Source organism: Pan paniscus, chromosome 4, assembly GCF_029289425.2.
Source record: "Pan paniscus chromosome 4, NHGRI_mPanPan1-v2.0_pri, whole genome shotgun sequence".
In the NCBI taxonomy this organism is placed as follows: Eukaryota; Metazoa; Chordata; class Mammalia; order Primates; family Hominidae; genus Pan; species Pan paniscus.
In genome coordinates this window covers 167,539,291-167,563,487 of record NC_073253.2, presented here as the reverse complement: position 1 = coordinate 167,563,487, position 24,197 = coordinate 167,539,291, and the positions used below count along the sequence as shown (strand labels likewise).

Genomic DNA, 24,197 nt, shown 5'->3' with positions numbered 1-24,197 from the left:
ATAATCCCAGCTACTCAGAAGGCTGAGGCAGGAGAATTGCTTGAACCCGGGAGGCAGAGGTTGCAGTGAGCCAAGATCGTGCCATTGCACTCCAGCCTGGGCAACAAGAGCAAAACTCCGTCTCAAAAAAAAAATGACATCCATTACTTTTGAGACACCAATAATGTGCTTTGTTGCTTTATGCTTTGATATTTCATATTTCCTCCATAAGAGAAAGGGTACCTGTTAACTGCTCCAGAATGGAGGGTAATCTGGAAATCATTTCCAAATGGCTTTGGCATGCAGTGTTTGAACTTAAGTTTTAAACGATAATCGTGTTTGCTGGTGAGCTGGGTTTGTTGAGTGTGTCTAGACTTTTGGGGCCATTCAGCTCTGAAGACAGACCTGCATCTCCTGCCTCACCTTGGCCTCTCTCCACAGGCCTTTGCCCTCCCCACATACTCCTGTGCCTTCCCAGCTCACTCATGGCTCCAGTAACCCCTTCTGCCCTTCAGGGCTCTCACCCCCTAGGAAACCTTGCCTCTGTTCCCTGGCCAGCGAGGGCCACCCATTCTGTGCCCCTACAGCTCTGTGTGTCTCTCTGTATTGAAGCTGTCTGCTTGTCTGTCTCCCTGCCTAGACTGTGACTATCGTGGGCCAGAACCACATCTTTCTCTTCCTGTCTGTCCTTAATAGTTTATTCAAGGCCTAACACACAGTGTATGTCCAGTCAGTGTTTGGTGAATGAATGAATGAATGAACGAACACCATGTATACTACCAGTCTTATAGGGAGCCAGGCAGAATGTGAACAGCTCGGTATAAGCATATCCCCATTAGGGTAAAACAAGTCTAACCAGTGGGTTAGTAGTTTCTTCTTGATGTCACTAATGGCATGTAACAGCAAGTGTGAGAGGTAGTCATGGTTCCTCCTCGTAGGATGTAACAGAGTTATTTAGAAAACCCTCGGGAGACATTGGGAACTTGCCCGGCTTTCTGAACATGTGTCTTCTCCCAGCCTCCTGGTAAGGGGCTATGTCACCTCTCAGGCCAACACAAGTCTCCATCCTGACGTGACAGTCTTCTTTTCAGTCAGAATGCTTCTGTTGCAAGTGACAGAAACCCAACTCAAGCTGGATGAAGTAAACAGGAGGTTTTTTCGCGGGTGTAACTGAACGTCCTAGGAGAATATATCTCCCAGGCTTCAGGCACATCTTAATCCAGGGTTTTTTTGGTGTCACCTGATCTGGCTTCTTCCTCTCATTCCAATCTCTACTTCCATGGTGCTGGCTTTATCCTCGGATCCCACATGATTGCACAATGATACAACAGCTCTGGGCTCACACCCAGCAGGAAAGGGTAAAAGTCACTTGTCAGAAATCCCAGCAAACACATTATTGTGTGTCATAGGCTCAACTCGACGCCAATCAATATGAGTGAGAAATGTCGCAGCCAATGGGCTTGCCGGGGTCCCTGCTCCACCCCAGAAGTCAATAAGGGTGGAGACTGACACCTGAAAGAGGTAGTTTCACAAACTGCCGCGAACAGAGGTAAAGTCAACATTTCCTGGCCGTCAGAAGACTGCCTCTGTCCTTTGTACATCATCCTGTCTTTTTGCCACACAGTTTCTCTCAGAAGGCTGGCATCCTTCATTATTCTGACCTAATCTGCTCCTGACAGTGCCGAATAGAGAATTTTCAGAGCTTGTGTTTCATTATTTTGTAGGGGGAGGGGAAATAATGTGTTCCTAACTGGTTTCCCGAAACGCCTACATAACAAACTGCCAAGAGTCATTGCATAATATAAAGCAAGTGAGACACCAGTTACCTAATTATTTAAAATGTAATGAATTCATTAGCGATGTTTTGTGTTCAGTATGCAATAATATCAAACAGTATCATAAACAAATTATATTTTTGCTTCTGCTCTGCAGCAAACAGAATGTAAATAAACAAAGCAGCTATAAGTTAAAGATGCTAAGATACCATCTAAAGTGAACTTGACAGGAGCGAACACTGGGGCAGGGAAGAAAGATCTAAACCCTGGGGAAGAGGAAGGGAGGATCACAGTGGTGATGCCCAGCATCTTTCGATGCCATGGGCAGGAGGCACAGTCCTGGCTGAGAATGAATGAGATACAAATGGAGGACCCTCCGCATTCTCTACCCAGATCTGTGGTGATTTATGCAGATTCACTATAGCAGGTCTTCAAAGAGTGAGTGTTAGGTAAACATGTTTCAAGTTGCTAGACTGACTTTTTGTGCAGTGAGGGTCTAGATAGGGAGGGCTACCTGTATTTTGCTTTCAGAGGCCTCTTGCCTGCCTGACACCTCCAAGGAGCAGAAGAGGAGGTACGGAACAATAACACCTGATTGTTATCCCAGGAATTATTTACATCCACCGAGCAAAGCCCACTCAGCTAGCTCGGGCACGAAGAGAGGGGTGGGGTTGGATATATTGTTCCCTGAAACCCAGAGCAGAAAATGCAGCCAGCCTCGCAGGGGCCAGGAACCAGCTGGCAGCTCCCGGGCCATCTGTGCTTGTGGCCTCAGGATCTCCCATGGAGCCTGTTCTGGACCACTTCCTGCAGTTGCCCACTGGCCCACATCCCCCAAGAGCAACCCCCAGTGAGCACCTTCCACCTGGAGCTGCAGTGTGCTTCCCTGTTGTCAAAGCACTAGAGTTTCTGGATGCTGATTCCAGTCTCCAGAAGGGAGAATCTGATTGTCCTAAGGGCCCTGGATCATAGTTCACTGCTGAGCCTGTCAGCTGTTGCCGAGGAGGTGGGGACGTAGAGTCATCTGGAAGAGATTTGATGAGAAGCGGAGTGGGAAGGGGGCCCTGGAAGTGCTTATGCAAATGTTGTTCATTGCTGACATGTCGAGGCACGCGGCCAGGCCGTGTGCAAGGTGGACTGGGTTCTCTGAGTTCCCTATTCCAGCACAGCCTAAGGCTTAAGACCTTGGCTTTCAGTCAGACAGACCTGGGTGCAAATCTCAGCTTTGCCTGTTCAGGGCTCAGCTTGGGGTCACCGCTGTATGTTTCTGAGCCTCAGCCTCCTCATCTGCATAGTAGGAATGAAAGTGCCTTCCTCGTGCATTTATTGTGCCGGTTAAGCGGACGCACCTGGCTCAGTAAGCACATTAGCTGTCAGCCGTCCCTCTGCACAGGTGTGACTTGCCCAAGCTGATACCCTTTGGGAATGCTTGAGCCAGGGTTTGATCACGGGTCTTCCTGTCCCGAGGCCCATGCTCCTTCCACTCTCCTGTTCCGACTCAACTTTCTTATTTCTACCAGAACTTAAGGTTTTCCTCCATGCTCAGCATAATCGGTAATAACTGGGGGGGTTGCCGCGACAGGCTTCCCTCCTGTAACAAAGTTGTCTAAGGCAGGACTTCATCCAGGCTCAGAGTCCCAGATGGACGGCTGGAGTGGGAAAGTCATGGAATTCCAGAGGGTCCTGCTTATCCTGGAAGCATCGTGGAACCGGCTGCCTCCTCCCCCACACACACCCCAGCAGGGAAAGCTGGAAGAGGTTAGGGCAGGATCGCACCAGCCCTTGCGGGCCTGCAACACCCTGGAGTTAGATGATTTCATGATTCCACCCTCCCCTCCCGTCTGGCAAGCAGCCTTGGTTTTTTCAGAAGTAACTTGGCCCAAACAGTATGGGGAGAGCCGAGCCTTGGTGGAGGAGCAGCAAGGCCAGTGTGGCGTAATGGAAAAAGCAGAGGACTAAGTCAGGAGACCTGGGGCCCAGCCACCCTCCAGCTGTGTGGCCTTGGGCACACCCCTTAACCCCTCTGTGCCTGAGAGCCCTCATTGGTGACATGGGGTGAAAACAATAGAAACAGCTGGCATTTCTGGAACACTGAATGTGGGCCCCCATCCTGCTAAACATCTAGATGTAGTGACTCATTCAGTCCTCCAGACAAGCTTATCCAATTACGCAAATGAAGAAACCCAGGCTCAGAGAGGTTAAGTGGTTCGCCCGAAGTCACACAGCTAGTGAGCCTCAGAGCTCAGATTGGAAGCTGGCAGGCGACCCCAGTATCCACACTTTTAGCTGCTCTGCTTTTCTGGGGCTCCTCTCTGTAGTGGCTGCTTCACAAGGTTCTCATGAGTTAAAACTTATCATCTGTGTCCAAAAGAGGCAGATTCATAGACAGAAAGCAGGTTCGTGGCTGCCAGAGGCTAGGGGAAAATGGGAAGATACTGCTAATGGGTACTGGGTACCTTTTAGGGGTGATGAAGATGTTCTAGAATGATTTAGTGGTCATGGAGGCGTAACCTTATGAATATACTGGAAGCCACTACATTGAACACTCTAAAAGGGTGACTTTTATGGTATGTGAAGTATATCTCAGTGTAAAAGGGATGGTGAGTGCCAGAGCAGTTTCTAGGCTGTCGAGCACCAAGCAAATGTCAGCTATTAGGATTATTGATGGGCATGGGTGCTGCTAGGAATTGGCATAAAGATTAGAGGAGGAGATTATGCCAGTTAATAGAGTGGTGAAGATCCTGGGCTTTGGGATTAGACAGGGCTGGGCTTTGATCCAAATTCTGCCACTTGCTGGCCATGAGATCTTGTTTTCATCAGAACTCTTTTAGGTACAAATGACAGAAGCCCAGTCAAGATGGATTATTCAAACAGAGCATTGATTAGCTGAGTGTAAATGAGAAGTCTAAGGAAATTGGCTTCAGGTGTGGCTGGATCTAGGCACCGAACGTCAATGAGGACTTGGCTTTCTTCACTTCTTAGCTTTCTTTGTGTCCAGGCCAGGTGGTGTCCAGCTGGTGGCAGCCACAGCCCCAGGCTGCATCCCACAGATAGCCCAGTGACTTCAGGGAAAGAGAACACCCCAACAGTTAAAGCAAAAGTCTCATTGGCTCATCTTGGGTCACATGACCAGGCTATTCAGGACCAGCCTGGGGACTGAAAGTAGAATCAGTGTCCTGCCAGTGCATGGAGACTAACAGAGCAGTGGCAGATTCCCTGGAGGACATCATGGAAATAGCCCGTAGGTGATAGAAAACAATATGCCCCCTCCAACGGGGGCAGGACATTCAGGCAGAGGAAACAGTCTGCAGAGAGGCCACTCAGGAGTTGGAGCATGACCCAGGCTCCCTTGTGGGAAAAGAGACTCACAGTCACCGAGTGTGATGGCTCACACCTGTAATCCCATCACTTTGGGAGGCTGAGGCAGACAGATCACTTAAGCCCAGAAATTCAAGACCAGCCTGGCCAACAAAACAAGATCCCATCTCTACAAAAAATTTAGAAATTAGCCAGGTGTGACGGTGCGCACCTGTAGCCCAGGCTACTTGGGAGGCTGAGGTGGGAGGATCCCTTGAGCTTAGCAGGTCAAGGCTGCAGTGAGCTGAGATTGTGCCACTGCACTCTAGCCTAGGCAACAGAGCAAGACCCTGTCTCAAAAAAAAAAAAGAGAGAGAGAGAGAGAGACTCACAGTCTCTATGAAAAGGTCCTTTAAAAAAAAAAAAAAAAAAAAAAAGTAGAGGCCGGGCGCAGTGGCTCACGCCTGTAATCCCAGCACTTTGGGAGGCCGAGGTGGGCGGATCACAAGGTCAGGAGTTCAATACCAGCCTGGCCAAGATAGTGAAACCCCATCTCTACTAAAAATACAAAAATTAGCTGGGCGCGGTTGTGGGCACCTGTAATCCCAGCTACTCAGGAGGCTGAGGCAGGAGAATCGTTTGAACCCGGGAGGCAGAGGTTACAGTAAGCCTAGATCGTGCATTGCACTCCAGCTTAGGCAACAAGAGCGAAACTCCGTCTCAAAAAAAAAAAAAGGTAGAGACAGGGTCTCACTTTGTCACTCAGGCTGGAGTGCAGTGGCGCCATCACAGCTCACTTGCAGCCCCAAACTCCTAGGTTCAAGTGATCCTCCCACCTTAGCCTCCCGAGTAGCTGAGACTACAGGTGTTTGCCACCACGCCTAATTTTTTAAATTTTTGTAGAGACGGAGTCTTGCTTTGTTGCCCCGACTGGTCTCAAACTCCTGGACTCAAGTCACCCACCCACCTCGGCCTCCCAAAGTGCTGGGATTACAGGCCTGAGCCACCGCGCCCGGCTGGAAGTTCCCCTTTATGAAGATTCACCTTCCAACTTGGTTTCCTGACTTGCTTACCTTAGAAGGGCCTGATAGTGATGCCTGATGCTCTTACTTGACATCTGACCACGCGTCTCATTCACCTGAGGGTGCAGGAGATGGGATAGAGCCCTGGGCTTGAAATAAGAATACCTGGTGTCGGGTCCTTCCCTCTGTCTTACCAGCTGTGCGGCCTTGGGATGGTCACCCAGCCTCTCTGATTCTCCCTTTCTGCCCTGGCTTGGGATTACCCTGGAGAGTCCATCAGTGTGGCAAAGGAAATTGGCATCCAGGCAGAACACTGGGGATGACTGGAGTGCCCAGAGAGCTGAGGGTAGTGCCTAGCAGAAATGTGGCTGGGTTGAGCCACATGGTAACAGTATCGGCAGTCACTAACTGGAATGTGCCAGATGCCCATCTTATATGCCATCTCATTCTGTCCTCACAGGCATGAGGTCAGTATTGTATCCATTTCACAGATGGGGAAACTGAAGCTCAGAAAGGCAGAGTCACATGCCCAGAAAGCAGCATGGCTGGGATTCAAGCCCAGGTGTGGCTGGATCTCAAACTTGCACTCCTAACCTCCCTGCCTCCTTGGGCCCTGGGATTGCCTTTCAATCTGCCTGCTGAAAGACAGATTTACCCACATAGAGTCCTGCCTATGGCTGCCCCTTTTTAAGGCCCATTTGGCTCCTCCCTCTAAGATACAGGCAGAGTCTATCCCGCAGAGGGCAGTTCTGACCAAAACGTGAGCCCATCTACACTGTACTGTGCAACCTTTGTCTTCTGAGTTCCCACTGGTTCATTGTGTCCCCCAGGCCAAGGGTCATGGTCATCACTGGAGCCAGGGCTTCCCTCACAGAAGGCACAGTTAAACATTTGCTAACCTAGACCTCGAGCTGCCACAAGGGACCCAGATGGATCTCTGCTTTCCATAAGCCTCCAGGGTAGTGGGAATAGGCACGTTATTTCAGGTAGAGAGAAACCCAGGTGTTCACAGAGGGACCTCCCTCCTAGCCAGGGAGCTCAGACAGGGCTCACTTCCTGGAGGAGGTGACATCTGAGCAGGGTCTTGACAATAAATAAGGAATGGCCCCTCCACCGAATGGGGGAGGGCATTGCATGCAGAGGACACCATGTGCAAAGGTGCAGAGGTGCAATGGAGCAGGAGTCTTAGCTGGGCATCTTCCAGAATTCCAACATTGGCAGGGGAGCACAGAGCCAGCTGAGTCACTCTGCCCATGAAGGAGCCCTCGGGAGAAATGCCAGCCTCATCTGTAAGAAGGAACACTCCCTACGGGGAAGTTCATGCTGCAGGGATCCAGAGAAGCTTTTCTGGCTCCTCTCCTGCTCCGCACGCTGTGCCGGAAGGTTGCTGCTAGGCACAGGGGCTTGCAGCTCGAGCAGTTCTTGGACGCATCAAATCACAGGTGGAGGCTGCATCTCCGTCTATGCCTTTGTCTCTCCAGAGACTGTCCCAAGTCATGCAACAGAAACCACTTGTTTCCAGTTTCCATTGAGCTAGGACTGACCTATCCCCTTCTTCTTTTTTTTTTTTTAAGATGGAGTCTCGCTCTGGGCAGTGGCGCGATCTCGGCTCACGGCCACCTCCGCTTCCCGGGTTCAAACGATTCCCCCACCTCAGCCTCCGGAGTAGCTGGGATTACAGGCACGCGCTACCATGCCTGGCTAATTTTTGTATTTTTAGTAGAGATGGGGTTTTGCCATGTTGGTCAGGCCAGTATTGAACTCCTGGCCTCAAGCAATCCACCCGCCTCAGCCTCCCAAAGCGCTGGGATTACAGGCGTGAGCCACTGCGCCCGGCCTTGACCTGTCTCCTTCTAAGATCCTGGTCCTTCCACCTCGGCCCTCTTGGGAGTTTAACAGCCCCAAGTGTACTTTTTAAGACTATCTGCCCATAAGCCCCCATGCTCCACTGCAGAGGCCAAAGGGAAGGGAGGGTTTTCTTCTAGCTTTTCTGAGGACAGGTCTAGGGGATGGCAGAACTGAAGAGTTTTCACTCCCTCGGCAGGCATTGCCTGGCCGGGAAGCCTTCCCAGCAAGATCCCAGCCAACATCTGGCCCAAGACTCCACCAACCATATTTATCCAAATACTGCCTTTACTCCATCCTCAGACACACTTTTTCTCCCAGACATTATCTTCTGGAATTGGAGTATGCCTCCAACGTGTTGTGCATACTTAAATGGAATAGTTTTCCCTTCCCACTAAAAGCTATTACCATATGGAAGGTGTGTCACTGGGAAAATACCGTAGTTGCCTTTTTCCACACAGTTAGCAATTCTTTATTTCTAAAATAGAAAGAGGCATGATTATCTTGGGCAGTTGCAGCTAAACTCAGGTCCAGGCCGTGTTGCTGCCACCTGGTATGTAATTTTTCCTTTCCCAGAGAGTGGCTGACCAAACCAGTTAACCACTTTTTCTCATTTGTTTTTTCATTCATTCATTAATTCATTTACTCATTTGTTCTTTGCACAAATATCTAACAGGTGCCTACCGTGTACCAGTGAGGAGGTAGTGGGGCAGAAGAGAGGGTAAACAGTAGTAAGGGGGTTGAACTGAGAAAATACAAGCCTGGACTTAGGGGGAGCAGTAAGTATGGAGAGAAGCGGACAGACCGGAGGTGGTGGCAGCCTCCGTGCGGCACGTCCATCAGGACACCAGACACATTGATATTTAGACCAGCTCGTGGAGGGGCCAGAATCCTCAAAGACAACAAACCACAGATGGTAGACTAGGCCCAGGGACACCGTTGTGTTCAGGGCCCTGAAAGCCCTGCCCCAGGACCTTGTGGCTTTCTGCCAGCCTGCAGCTGCGCATGATGGCCCCAGGCCTTTCTCCACTTCCTGCTCCGGCTCCGCTGGGACTTGGGGCTTTTGTGATATTGAGGGGGTAAACCCCTCCCAAGTCCAGCCTCGATGGCTGCTGCTAACACAAACCACGTGCGGTGGCCAGCTTCCATGGCGTGTTCTTTGGACAGCGTGTCTCGCATTCCCTCTACCGCAAGCTGATGTCTTGAAAACTGCTGATGGAGTGTTCTCTCTTTCTTCTTGGAAGCCTGTGATGTGGCAACTTGATGTGACTCCTTCTCCCTTCCTACTCCCCAAATGACTCATCTTCCTCTTCAGTTTCCAGTCCTCCTCGCCCTGAGCGCCACTTCTTTTGTTATCTGGGGGGAGCGCGGGTAGTGGGTTTTCTCATTACCAAGGATGACATGGGTTAGGCTTTGAGGAGCATGCCTCTGCTCCTGCTGCTGCAGACAGCCTGGGCCTGGTCCCTTGGAGAACCTACTTCAAGGCCTTTGGATGCCTAGTGTTACAGTTCTCTGCATAGACGCAATTGGTGGCCGGTAAACCGGGACACACCAAGACCAGCTCGGCGAGGAAAGCTTGCAGGGCTCTAATCCCCCAGCATCTTATCCTGAGTCCTAGTCTTTGCAACTAGCAAACTCACAGATGGCCGTTGACATTGGACACAGTGATGAAGAAAACGAAATAAAATTGGATGTGGTTTAAATAGGAGGATATTGTGATAGTCCAGCCCTGCACTGTCCGGGATGGCAGCCGCTCGTCACATGAGGGTATTTAAATGTAAATTCAAGTCAATTAAAGAAAATTTTTAAATTGAGCTCCTGAGTTGCAGGAGCAGCATTTCACGTGCTCAATAGCTACCAGGAGGCTAGTGGCCACTGGATTGGACAGCAAGATGTAGAACACCTCCATGATGGCAGAAAGTGCCAGCAGACAGCCCTGCTACAGCCACGGGGCCACCCGGGCAGTCCTGAGGGGTTTTTTGCCAACCTTAAAACACAGCCTCACAATCAAATATTATTCAGCCTTAAAAAAGAAGGAAATTCTGCCACATGCTATAAAATGGATGGAGCTTGAGGACCTTATGCTAAGTGAAATATGCCAGTCCCAAAAGGGCAAATACTGTGTCATCCGCTTATTGGAGGTAGCTACAACAGTCAGATTCATAGAGGCAGAAAGCAGAGTAGTGGTTGCCAGGGCCCAGGGGGAGGGAGAGGGGGGAGTCACAGTTTCAGTTTTGGATGATGAAGAGGTTCCGGAGAGGGATGGTGGTGATGTTTGCACAACACTGTGAATGTGCTGAATGCCACTGAACTGTACACTCAAGTGTGGTTGAAATGGTAAATCTTCTCTTGTGTATATTTAACACGATTAAAAAAAAAACCACACAGCCTTACAGACTACTAAAAGTTATCCCCAAATAACTTTCAAAATAACGTATTCAATATGGGCAGAGTGTAAGGAGCGGGGATTTCTTGCTGAGCATCTGTTGTGCTCCCCAGAGTTTCCACATAGCACTCATTTACCCAGCCCCGCCGCGGAGCAGGCTGCGTCCCTCATCCTGCAGACGGCCAAACAGGCTCAGGGGATGAAGTGTCTGGCCAAGGACACACAGCTGGCATGAGGAAGCATCAGGATTGAACCCCGGGGCTGTTGGGTCCCCAGCAGTCATGTCTGTGGTTAGACTATGCAGTATTTAAACCCAGATCTGCCACCTCCAACAAATAAATAACACAAAGGGAAGCCTTTCAGCTCCTTGGGCCATGCTGATCTGGGTAAAATCAAGTCAGGACAAAGGGCAAGAGAGCAGCTTCTTAAGACCAGGCAGTAGAGACCCCTCTGAGGACTGAAAAACACAGCAGTGGCAGGGACTCATTGGCTGACGTGTACATTCATACAGGGACTCCAAAGGAACCCGGAGATTGGAAATAGTCGTGTTAGGGTGGACAGATTACTAGTGCATTGTTTAAAAAAAAAAAAGTTCCCTTTAATGGTGTTTCATTGTCATAACAAATAAAATTGAGAAGGGAAAAAGTAGATAGTGTTAGGCAAAAACCTATAAATCTCTAACATACTCCACAGCTGAGACTGATTAATGGCTCTGCTTTCGAAAAGAAAGCATGCTGTTGACATGTGCACAGAATATTAAACTTACCTCATCTCAGGCTGACTTTTGTGTTCACGTGACACTCTGAAGCTGCCTCAAAGAGTGGTCTTAGGCAAAAAGAATGGAATTTAGACAAAGGTGCATGGACTGGCTGGACACACCACTTAGCTGTGTGACTTCAGGCAAGTTCACTGCCCTCTCTGCTTCTCAGTTACCTCATCTGTGACAAGGGGAATGTAACATTTATTTCACAGAGTTACTGTCAAGGTCACATGAAATCGTATATGAGAGGACATGTTCACTGTGAACTGTTATACACGTGTTAGTTGTGATTACTAATTATTATTTAGTATTAGTAATGTGAATATTATTCCTCAGAGTTACTTGGCAAACATGTCCTGAAGTTGCCTCCCAAAGCGTTTGCTCAGTTGCGTTCATTGGTTCAGCCAATTTTTTTTTAATCAATAAACTTTAGTTTTTAGAGAAGTTTTAGGTTCTCAGAAAAATTGACTGGAAAGTACAGAGCATAGCCCCTTGTCCTCGCCACTCACAACCTCTCTTCATCGACATCAAGTTCAGCCCGTTTTTATTGAGCATCTACTATGTGCTGGCATTGAAGAGCTCTTGGATTCACAAAAGGAAGGCTGCCTTTTCCAGCAAGGCCCCACTGTGGCCTCACCTGTCTCTGAATGACAGTGGACCAAGCATTTCCACCTCACCAGGCAACAGAACAGGGGACAATGACTCAAAACCACAAATAAAACCACATGTTTAAAATACTGGCAAGGATGTAGAGAAAAGGGAACTCTTATACACAGTAGGTGGGAACGTAAACTAGTATAGCCACCATGGGAAACAATGTAGAGGTTCCACAAAACACTGCAAAGAGAACTACCATATGATTCAGCAATCCCACCACTAGGCATTTATCCAAAGGAAAGGAAATCAGTATATCTAAGAGATAATACATCCCATGTTGATTGCAGCTCTAGTCACAGCAGCCAAGGTGTGGAATCAGCCTAAGTAGCCATCAGCAGATGAATGGATAAAGAAATTGTGGTATGGGCCGGGCACAGTGGCTCATGCCTGTAATCCCAGCACTTTGGGAGGCCGGAGCAGGTGGATCACCTGAGGTCAGGAGTTCCAGACTAGCCTGACCAACATGGTGAAACCCTGTCTGTACTAAAAATACAAAAATTATCCAGGTGTGGTGACCCATGCCTGTAATCTCAGCTACCGGGGAGGCTGAGGCAGGAGAATCGCTTGAACCCAGGAGGCGGAGGCTGCAGTGAGCCAAGATCGCGTCATTGCACTCCAGCCTGGGCAGCAAGAGCGAAATTCTGTCTCAAAAAAAAGAAAAGAAAAAGAAAAAGAAAATGTGGTATGCATACACAATTGAATACTATTCAGCCATCAAAAATAAGGAAATCCTGTCATTTGCAGCAACATAGATGCCACTGGAGGACATTATGTTAAGTGAAATAAGCCAGGAACATAAAGTTCTCACTTACATGTGGAAGCTAAAAAAGTTGATCTCATAAAGTGAAAAGTAGCACAGAGGACTAGAGGCTGGGGAGGGTAGGGGGAAGTGGGGAGATAGGGAGAGATTTGTAAAAGGAAACAAAATTACAGCTAAATAGGAGGAATAAGTTCTAGTGTTTTGGGTGTTTTTGGTTTTGTTTTTGTTTTGAGACGGAGTTTTGCTCTTGTTGTCCAGGCTGTAGTGCAATGGTGCAGTCTCGGCTCGCTGCAACCTCCACCTCCCAGGTTCAAGCGATTCTCCTGCCTCAGTCTCCCTAGTAGCTGGGATTACAGGTGCCCGCCACCATGCCCAGCTAATTTTTTTGTATTTTTAGTGGAGAGGGGGTTTCACTGTTAGTCAGGCTGGTCTCGATCTCCTGACCTCAGGCCATCCACCCACCTTGGCCTCTCAGAGTGCTGGGGTTACAGGTGTGAGCCACCGTGCCTGGCCAGTTCTAGTGTTTTATAGTACTGTGAGATGACTATAGTTAACAATAGCGTATTATATAGTTTCAGATAGCTGGGAAGAAAACATTGAATATTTCTAACACAAATAAATGATACATGTTTGAGATGATGAATGTGTAAATATGCTGATCTGATCACTACATATTATGTGAATCAACATTACTAATGTACCCCATGAATATATACAATTATTATGTGTCAATTAAAAATTAAATTTTAGAAATTTAAAAAATTAAAATAAACTAGAAAGTGAAAACCCAGGCCAGGCGTGGTGGCTCATGTCTGTAATCCCAGCACTTTGAGAGGCCAAGGCAGACAGATCACCTGAGGTTAGGAGTTCGAGACCAGCCTGGCCAACATGGTAAAACCCCGTCTCTACTAAAAATAAAGTTAGGCAGGCACCTGTAATCCCAGCTACTTGGGAGGCTGAGGCAGGAGAATTTCTTGAACCTGGGAGGTGGAGGTTGCAGTGAACCAAGACCACGCCATTGCACCCCAGCCTGGGCAACAAGAGGGAAACTCCATCTCAAAAAAAAAAAAAAAATGATAACCCAAAGCACACAAAAGAAAGGCAGTAATTAAGATAAGAAATCGATAGCCTGAGCAACATGGCAAAAGCCATCTGTACAAAATACAAAAAAATTAGCTGAGCATGGTGGCACACGCCTGTAGTCCCAGCTGCTCTGGAGGCTGAGATGGGAGGATCACCTGAGCCCAGGGAGATTGAGGCTGCAGTGAGCCATGATTGTGCCACCGCACTCCAGCCTGGGTGACAGAGCAAGACCCTGTCTCAAAAAAGAAAAGAAATTGAGAACAGAAAAAGAATAAAGAAAATCAGTGAAACTAAAAGCAAGTTCTTTGAAACGATAAAGATTAATAAACCTGTAGCTAGCGACCAAGGGAAAAAAGAGAGAAGGAAAAAAAAAAAACCCACAGTTTAAAAGTTTAAAGACTTCTGGGGCAAGGCCGTGCATCCCAGCAGCTTCCAGGATGCGCAGCCAACCTGAGGCTGACTCACCTGCCCAGGGCATCATGTAGAACAGCACCAAAGAGGCCGGGAGCTCCAGCCTGGGAAAGCAGCCCTGGCCTTTTTAATTGTCTTTGTAGCATTTCAGAGGCGAGGTGATTTGATGATAAAGAAGCAAGTGGTCTTCAGTCTCTGGCCCCTCTGCTTTGTTGGCTACAGGCCTTCAGTTTCCTGGACAGTCATGTCCACCTTAAAGCAATGATCAAGGATTTAATGAGGGAATGTTTCTAAAGAATCTAGCCCATGTCTGGCAGATAGTAGGTGTTTCATACACGTATCTCTGTTCTCTCCCACTTCAGGTCCTCCCCTCCCTCCCCAAATGCCTACACAATAGCTGGTGTATTTCTCCTGGACTTTTCAAAGTTTCTTTTATTCCATGAGAGGGACAGATCTTAAGTGCCAGAGTGACGTTCCTGTGGGCAGGCTTTTCACATTCCAGCCATTACTCCACAAGGCTTGGGACTTTCTCCCTCCCCATCTGCTTTGATTCCTTGACCCGTGTACTAAACAGGGTAGGTTAAGATGCTGCTTACGCAAATAGCCTCACTGTACAACCAGAGCATCTTGGCATAGCTCACTCAGGCCACATGTCCAGCAGAGGTCACTGGGGTCTTTGGACCTCATCCCATGACCGCGGCCAGCAGAGAAGCCAGGCTCTGGAGAGTGGCCAATCCCCATGGAAGAGGGAAATAGCAAGTGGGAAAGCATCCACCAGTCATCATCTTCCACCCTGAAGTGACACATGTCTCCAGCTCACATGGAATGGCCACATCCTACTTCAAGGGACTGGGGAAAGTACAAATCTACCATGTGCTCAGAAGAACCAGAAATATTTGACAACAGTGTTAATGACTTCCGCAGCCCAGCTTTAATCCATAAAATAACGCTGCAAGTCAGTGTCCTTATAGCAGACTTAAAGATGAGGTCCTAAAAGGTTTTGTCACTTTCCTAAGACCCCATGGGGAGTAAGAAGCAGATCCTCGTGATTTTGTATGCCAAATCCGATATTTCACATGAAGTCCCTGAAGCTTTCAGAGATACGTTTATGGTACTATGAAAGGTTTTTGTTTTGGGGACTCTGCCCTCTTGTACCTCTACCCCCACAGCAGCCTACACCTCCCTCTCTTTGCACCACCTTTTAATGATCAGTTCTCTTCTCAGTCCCCTCTCTAGATGATGAATCTTTTCCTCGCTGTCTCCTGTTCCTCTAGCACAGAGCCAGGCCCAAAGCTATCTGTTGAGCCGACCTGGAGAATTCTTCCTGGGTCAGGGGAATATAGTGCCCTCATAAGCATGAACCGAACCACATTGATTGGATGCTAATGATTTATTCCTTACCTCAACCCAGAAATACTTAGGAGCAGGATGACCTGCTGTCCATGAAATCCTGGTGGCCCTGAGAGTGTTGTTCACGTTTCAGATCCTGTGGATGGAGAACCCCAGGAAAGCCGGGAATGGTCTCTCCTAACTCTGAACCTTCACAAATCTGGCAGCTGTGGATATAAACATTGTTTTCATGGGGTTTCTAGGTCCAACTGAAATTGCCTTTCCCATTAGTTTGGGTTTCTGGAAAGCTGAACGCAGTGAACTTTTAGTATATCACATCACATATTTCACATAATTCCTTTAAAATGTCCTAGATGATGTTTAGTGCATTATGAAAGGTTTTTGTTTTTGGTATTCGCCCCCCACTTAGATGCAGATGTTGGACAAATTTCCCATGGAAGGAGGACAGAAGGACCCCAAGCAGCGGATCATCCCCTTTCTGCCAGGTAGGTGAGATGGGTGCTCTCAGACTGGGACACTGGGGGCTCTGTTATAGTTCCCAAAGCCCTTGGGACAGTTTATCAGCTTGTCTTCCTTTATCAGGGGACACCATCCCACTGACCAGAATCTCAGCCATTTGTAGAAATTAACCCATTTATGCCGGAGGTTGCAATTTTTTGTACTTTTACATGAGTGAAAAATCAGACCTTGGCAGTGACCTTGAGCAGTAATATATAAATAATTCCCACAGGCTTAGCATTCTAATAATGGAACACTAGGCATAAGTGGGTTAATGACTGAGTACTTGGGTTTTGGCATTAGATGCCACACCATTTACTAGCTGATGAATGACTTTGAGAAGATCCTTTACCTCTGGGATCCTCAGTTTCTCCCATCTCTAAAATGGGAATAATTCGAACTCAGAAAGTTTTTCTAGTGAGTGCTTTCTGTTTCTATAACTATGGTATTCGTTTTCTATTCTTGCATAACAAATTACCACCAATTTAATAGCTTAAAACACCCATGTGTTACCTCACAGATCTGTGGGCCAAAAATCCAGGCAGGGTTTTTGGCCCAACTGGGTTCTGCTCAAGGTCTCATGAGGCTGAAGTCAAGATGTCAGCTGAGCCAAGCTCTTATCTGGAGGACCTACAGAAAAGTCTACTTCCAGCCTCCACATAGATTGTTGGCAGAGTTCAGTTCGTCACAGCTATAGGACCAAGATCTGTTTCCTTGCTGGCTGCCACCCTCTCACCCTCTAAAAGCTTCCCACATCCCTCATCACAGGAGCCCTCTCCCTCTCCCAGCCAACAGTGGGGCAGCAAACCTGACTAGGGCTTCAGATCCCTCTGACTTTGCCTTCTGCCACCGGTCAGGGAAGGCTGTCTGCTTTTAAGGACTCATACAATTATTACCTGACTAATCCAGGATAATCTCCCTCTTCTAAAGTCAACGGAAGGCATATAATAGCTCGTCACATATACAAGCTTTGGGGATTAGGGCGGCACATCCTTGGGGCATATTTTAGAAAGTTTATGAACCTACCTCACATGGCTACCAGGCAGCACACCAGCTGCTGTGCAGCGTTTAATGCAATTATGCCTAGTCTCTGTTCCCAAGGCAGTCAGTCTCCATCCCCCCAAATTCTTACCAAAGAATACTATCACGACTTCAGCTCAAAGAGAGGGGTTACCCAAACCAGTGTTACTGCTTCAAGTATAATAATAGCTCCCTACTGTGGGCCAGTCACTCAGTGCTTTACTTTCATTACCTCATTTGCTCCTCAGAGCAGCCCTGCGGCATAGGCATTACTGCACCCATTTCACAGATGAGGAAAATTGAGGCTCAGGGAACCTATGGGTGCTTGCACAGATGGCAGAACTGGAATTCAGACACAGGTATGGCTGGCTCCAAAATTCGTGCCTGGAGTCAGACAACCTGGGTTCCAATCCCAGCATGCCCCCCTCACCAACTCTGTCACCTTGGGTAGATGACTTCATTTGCAAATTGGAGATAATAATGGTACTAAAATGATGAAGTTGTTATGATGATTCTGTAAATGCCTGGCAGGTCACTAACAGCTATCAAGCACTTACTATGATGATTTTTATGTACTGAAAATCAGCAATCTGACAATCACCCTAAGTCACAGATCTTTAGAGCTGGACAGGCCCTTTAGATCCTTTTTCAAGGCCAGGCATGGTGGCTCACACCTGTAATCCTAGCACTTTGGGAAGCCAAGGTGAGTGGATTATCTGAGGCTAGGAGTTTGAGACCAGGCTGGCCAACATGGCAAAACCCCTTCTCTACTAAAAATATAAAAATTAGCTGGGCGTGGTGGCGGGCACCTGTAATCCCAGCCACTTGGGAGGCTGAGGCTTGAACCCGGGGAGTGGAGGTTGCAGTGAGCCGAGATTGCACCACTTCAGCCTGGGTGAAAGAGCGAAACTCTATCTCAAAAAAAAAAAAAAAAAAAAAAAAAAAAAATCTTTTTTCAGCAAAGGGAACAGGTCTAGAGACTGGGGGGACTCCCTGGGTCACACAAGTGCCAGTCTCCCAACCCCCTAGTCCGGAACATAGTGGGTTCTTCAGGTATTACTGTCACTGAATGGGTTTAGAGACAGGGCGCATGTGTTTGCCAGGCCTCCTCCACTGGGAGAATCCTTTACCTAAAAAAGCTAACATTTATAGTTTCTCCACTGGCAAAGTGTACAACCATGCTGGAATTTTCTTTCCTGCTGGAGAAAACCCCGCTGGCCAGCTGCAGCAGCCAAATGTCAGCGCTCCAAAGCGTGTGCTTCAGAGTCAAACAAACTAGCCTGTGACCTCAAGCAAGCGACATCCCCCTCTGAGCCTCAGTTTCCACATCTGTTAAAAACGGGACAGTGACCCCTGCTTCACAAGGTCCAGTTCCTGGCACATAGTAGATTATTGGTAAAGGCAGAAACAGGGTCCTGGGACATGCCTTTGGAATCTCTTGGTTTCACATGTTAGAGTCCTCCTTAAATGACCATTCTGGATATTCAAGGTAAACTGGACTCCAAATGTAGGTTTTTTACATCAAGAAAGGAAAGGAAGGCAGTGAGTTCTAACTCTTTACTGGATAAAAGGCAAACTCAGCTCTGGAAAACTATCCAAGACAGAGAAGAACTTGAGCCGACCCTCTCCCAAGCTCTTAAAAGCTTTCATGGTTACGTAATCCATCTCCACCAAAGAATTAATGAAAATGCCGTTCCCAGGGACTTGGTCCCTTCTCAAGGCACCCACTTGTGGCTTGGAGAGGTCCTGCTGGACCCCAGGACCCCGCTGGGCCCCAGGACCCCGGACCACCCCTTCTGAGCCACCTCTTAGCTTTTCCTCAAGGCCGAGGGTGAGGCCAAGGCAGGGAAGCACAAAAGAAGCGCCCCCTCTCCTAGGGGTCAGTTTTCTGCCAAGACTGCCGCGTCAGCAGAACAAAAGCAAGTCTCATGTTAGCACAAAGGCGGGGGAGGGGAGAGCAGCCTGCACAGTTTTCCATCCCAGCAGGAGCTGGGGAAGCCAACTTGGCAGAGGATGCTGCCTGAAAAATAGGAATTACAGTCTGGCCTTCCTCCACAGTGGAAAACAAAAGCCGACCATTCCCACCAAAGGCTGTGCTCGCCTCTGAACACCCTTTCCACTCCAGGAAGGCAGCTGGCTCACCCTCCTTCCCTGAGATGCACACAGAAACACCTCATGTCAGGCACAGGCCAGGGCCGCTGCCCGTGGCACCTCACCAGGGAGGCCCTGGCCAAGGAGGTGCTGGCTCCCATGCCTACCGCTGGCCTCACGGTTCTGCCCCACAGCCAGGGCCTGAGCCACAACTCGGGCTCTGCTGTGGGTAAATGACAAATTGGCCCGCTGGAGGCAGGTTTAAGAAAGCTGGGAGTTGAGGAAAGAACGTGCACTCTGAATTGCAGAGTGCATGAATCATCTAAAGTCTAAAGTAATTGCCCCTTTGCAAGCACCTACTAAGGGCCACCCCTGTGCTGGGTGTCATGGAGACAGCTTCTAAGAGCTAGGGGCTGCTGTCCCATTTCACAGATGAGGAGACTGAGGCTCCGGGAGGGAAATGCATTCCCCAAAATTCCCCCTATTGGGGGAACCCACCCCCAATAATTCAATGTGGGTCCTTTTCTATTTTCACTAAGTGTCGGCCGGTCTGAGAAATAAAGGGAAAGAGTACAGAAGAGAGAAATCTTAAAGCTGGTGTCTGGGGGAGACATCACATGTCGGCAGGTTCCGTGATGCCCCGCAAGCCGCAAAATGAGCAAGTTTTTATTAGTGATTTTCAAAAGGGGAGGGAGTGTACGAATAGGGTGTGGGTCACAGAGATCACATGCTTCACAAGATAATAAAATATCAGAAGGCAAATGGAGTCAGGGCGAGATCACAGGACCGGGGCAAAATTAAAATTGCTAATGAAGTTTCGGGCATGCATTGTCATTGATAACATCTTATCAGGAGACAGGGTTTGAGAGCAGACAACAGTCTGACCAAAATTTATGAGGCAGGAATTTCCTTATCCTAATAAGCCTGGGAGCGCTACAGGAGACCGGGGCTTATTTCATCCCTTACCTGCAACCGTAAAAGACAAGACGTTCCCAGAGTGGCCATTTCAGATACCTTCCCCTAGGAACGCATTCTCTTTCTCAGGGCTGTTCCTTGCTGAGAAAAAGAATTCAGCGATATTTCTCCTATTTGCTTTTGAAAGAAGAGAAATATGGCTCTGTTCTGCCCAGCTCTCAGGCAGCCAGACCTAATGGTTATCTCCCTTGTTTCCTGAACATTGCTGTTATCCTGTTCTTTTTTCAAGGTGCCCAGATTTCATATTGTTTAAACAATTTGTGCAGTTAACGCAATCATCACAGGGTCCTGAGGCGACATACATCCTCAGCTTACGAAGATGATGGGGTTAAGAGATAAAGTAAAGACAGGCATAGGAAATCAGAAGAATATTGATTGGGGAAGTGATACATGTCCCTGAAATCTTCATGGACATTTGTTGTTCTGTATGTTCAGAGATTGCAGTAAAGATAGGCGTAAGAAATTATAAAAGTATTAATTTGGGGAACTAATAAATGTCCATGAAATCTTCACAATTTATGTTCTTCTGCCATGGCTTCAGCTGGTCCCTTCGTTCGGGGTCCCTGACTTCCTACAACATCTCTCCCTTTCTTTTTATATAAATGTGCCATGGCGATGAAGGCTTGTTCGTTCTCTCAATTTTGATGCAGGATTCTTTGACTGGTCCGGCACACTAAAGATAAGCCAATTAAACAGAGAAACATAATTCTAAGATTTACTACAGTGGAGCCCCCAATAGACTTAATCCAAGTCGTGGGGTTTAATCCAGAAAGATTTTCTGCCACCTGATCTAACGCCTCAGCTCCAGGCACAATGGATAAATGAGCTTGAGAGGCTTCAAAAATTTGTTTCTTTAATTTAGTTATGTCCAATGATAAATTATCTTCCCTACCTAGAAGGTGTCCTTTGAATGATCAGTCTCATTGTAGGAATACGGGGTGATACAGAAATCCGAAGTATTCCAATCGCACTGCATTTGAATGTGATGTTCGAGACTCACCACCCAATCTCCAAGCCAAATAACAGACTGTCTTAAATCATTAATTTGATTAGCCAATTTTTGATCAATGCCTTGTTGAGAATTCCACATTTGGGTGGAATTGGCTTGCCAATCGTTAACAAAATGAGCCGTTTGAATAGATTGATGTAACGCCATTCCAGCAGTGGTGGCCAGTGCAGTGACTATAATTAGGCCTATGATCACAGCGCTTAAAGTGAAAACAAATCTCTTAGATCTTTTTAGAATTTGCTGTAACACTTCATTAATTAAATGTATTGAGGAGGAGGATTCCCAAGGTCTGGGCGAAGTTACCAGAATGCAGATTCCTTCTCGAGCCCGAACCAACATTACACTTTCCCTGGAGTCAAAATGGGAGTTAATACAAGTGTATAAATGACAATTAATGCATTGGACAGTTTGATTGTTCGTCCAAATTTTGATATTTCCTACTAACAGCATGTAAGGAAGCTTAACACAACTCTGTGTGGGAACAGTCAGGTTGGAGGTAAGTAAAGCAGAATGTCTGGATCTATGGTGATACTGAGAGAAGGGGACGGTAGTGGGGACAACAGACAGAGTAGTTTTCCCTTCCCATACTTGCAGTCCAGACATGGCAATAGCCAATTTCCAAAGTTCTGGGTGTTCTGGGCTCAGAATGGGAAGTATCATATGAGGCCTCAGGGGGGTAATGCCTTTATCTTCCCATTTTAAGGGAAAGAACAAGCTGAACCTCCTGTGCAAAGTAGAATGATGATTCTCGTTCTCCCGATAAGAAATAAAATAAGTAGCCTCCAGGCATTCCCTTCTGTCAGAGGAGCAATTGTTTTTTAAATAGCCCTTTGGTGCCCAGTCTATTACTAAACCATATGAGTCATTTTTTAATATTACTGCATGTGAGTTAACACAGTCTTCCCAAATTAAAGTTTTAGATGGGCCCTCAAAATTTTTAGGGCATGGTTTTCCTCAGGTTTATATTGAAAGTATGGGGTATCTCCCATTACTCCCCCTTTCATTTGTTTCAAAGGAGAAAGGGAGAGGCCGGAGACCAAATGTCCCATTTCCTCTGTAGCTGATCTCTCTGGAAGATAAGCAGCCCAGACTTGAGTTTCTAGATGGATACAACCAGGTGCATGTTCGAGGCACAGAGGAGGGTATTTATCACCCGTGGTAACATTAAATGCAGTGCCTTCTTCTCCTGGTTGAGCAGGGCAACAGTCATCTGTGGCTCCAGGCATCCACACACTATCATTAGTGTAGATTTCTGCAGGAACATCTATCCAGGTGAGAGGTCGAATAAGTGCAGGAAAAGGCACATAAGCCCAATAAGAATAATTTTGTGTAGCAGGTAAATCAGTGTGAGAGGAAACTGGTGAGACAGAAAGTATAAGGAGGAGAATAATTAAATAAAACCCAGTGTAAGCGAGATTGAGTGCTGAAGGAGGAAGAGAAGAACAGAGGGATGTTATTGTCAGGCTAATAGAAATGGTGAGATTTTTAGGTTTGTAAGGAGAAAAAGAAAGGCAATCAGGAGAAGTGGGATTAGTTAGATGGGTCTCCATTGCCATCAAGGAGGATTGAATCAGACCCATTGTGATTTGGTGTGCCAGCTTCTAAGGAGTTGGCACAGATCTCACCACGTCTGAGGGCAGTCTCTGATGCAGACGTCTTTTCCCTGTGGTTTTCTTTTGATGATCTCCTGGTGAAACACAAGCATATTCTCTTTCCCATGTTAAGTAGAATAAGAGACAATATTTAAAGGTTTGGGGAAATCCTGTAAGGCAGTATTTATAGCAATTAACTCAGCCTTTTGAGCAGAGGTATAAGGGGTAGAAATAAGCTTGTTTGTAGGACCTACATAACCAGCATTTACATTGCTGGAGCCATCAGTGAACACTGTAACAGCCTCAGGAATGGGCTGATCTTTGGTTAATCGAGGGACCACCCAAGACGTCATTTTTATAAAATCAAACAATTTGTTCTTTGGATAATGATTGTCAATAATGCCAATAAAATCAGCCAAGTGAATTTGCCATAGTACGGAATGTTGAAAGGCGGCTTGAACTTCAAGCTGACTTAAAGGAACTTCAGTTAAATTCAGATCAAATCTGGAAATTTTAAGTATTCTACACTGAGCCTGTCCAATTAAGGTGGCCATTTGATCTAGATAAACAAATTTTTGACACAGAACGAGGAAGAAAACACCACTCCACTAAATCATTATGTTGAACTATTAGTCCAGTAAGGGAGTGTAATGAAGCAAAAACCAGAAGCTGAAAAGGCTGAAACAGCTGTACTCTAGATAACTGGAATTTCCTCTATGAATTCCAGTTCTAGTGAAGCCTCAGGGGTCAAAGTCCTGGGACTGCGGAGATTGGAATCTCCCCACGGTGTAGAAAACAAGTTAGACAGCACATAGGTCGGAATACCTAAAGTAGGTCTTAAATAATTAATGTTACCCAAAAGTTTTTGGAAGTCATTTAAAGTTTTCAAAGAATCTTTCCTAATTTGAACTTTTTGAGGTTGAATACGTTGTTTATCGACCACCATTCCTAAATATTGAACAGGAGTGGTCTGTTGAAGTTTATCCTGAGTGATGTGTAATCCAGCCTCTGTAACACGGCAGCTCAAACTTTGATAAGTCAATTAATTCTTTATCAGTGGGGGCAGCAATTAAAATATCATCAATATAATGAAGAATATAGGCCTGGGGAAATTGGGCTCAAACTGGTGAAAGCACTTGCCCAACATAAAGCTGGAAGATTGTAGGGCTATTTAGCATTCCCTGAGGAAGTACTTTCCATTGATAATGAGCTGCAGGCTCCTGATTATTGATGGATGGTACAGTAAAAGCAAATTTTTCACAATCCGATTTATGTAAAGGAATATGAAAAAAACAATCTTTAAGGTCAATAACTATGAGAGGCCAATTTTTAGGTATTAAAGCAGGAGCAGGCATGCCAGGTTCGACGGCCCCCATAGGTTTAATTACAGTGTTAATGGCCCTTAAATCGGTTACCATCCGCCACTTGCCTGATTTCTTTTTTACCAGAAACACAGGAGAATTCCAGGGGGAAGGAGAAGGTTCCACATTTCCAAGTTGTAACTGTTCAGAAACTAAGTGAGTTAAAGCCTCCAGTTTGTCTTTAGAGAGCGGCCACTGCTGAATCCAAACAGGTGTGTCAGATTTCCATTGTAAAGGGATAGGATCAGGAGGCATGGCAGCAGCTGCCACTAAAAAGGATAACCTAAACCCGCCCTGTTTTCTTTTACAGTAACTGGGAGGGGTTT

At 47.0% G+C, this 24,197-nt stretch overlaps 1 protein-coding gene across 4 annotated transcripts in view; it reads left to right on the top strand.

The window, feature by feature from the left end:
• Nucleotides 1-24,197, top strand: part of SH3PXD2B (SH3 and PX domains 2B) — a 129,716-nt gene that overhangs the window by 32,433 nt on the left and 73,086 nt on the right. For 3 of the 4 annotated variants that reach the window (XM_034960967.4, XM_003814025.6, XM_034960965.3), the window contains exon 3: nt 15,735-15,810. In XM_034960967.4, the coding sequence (XP_034816858.1) occupies nt 15,735-15,810 (76 nt within the window). Of the gene's footprint in view, nt 1-15,734; nt 15,811-24,197 lie in introns of those variants that run through there. The other variant, XM_063604705.1, reaches the window with a different exon arrangement.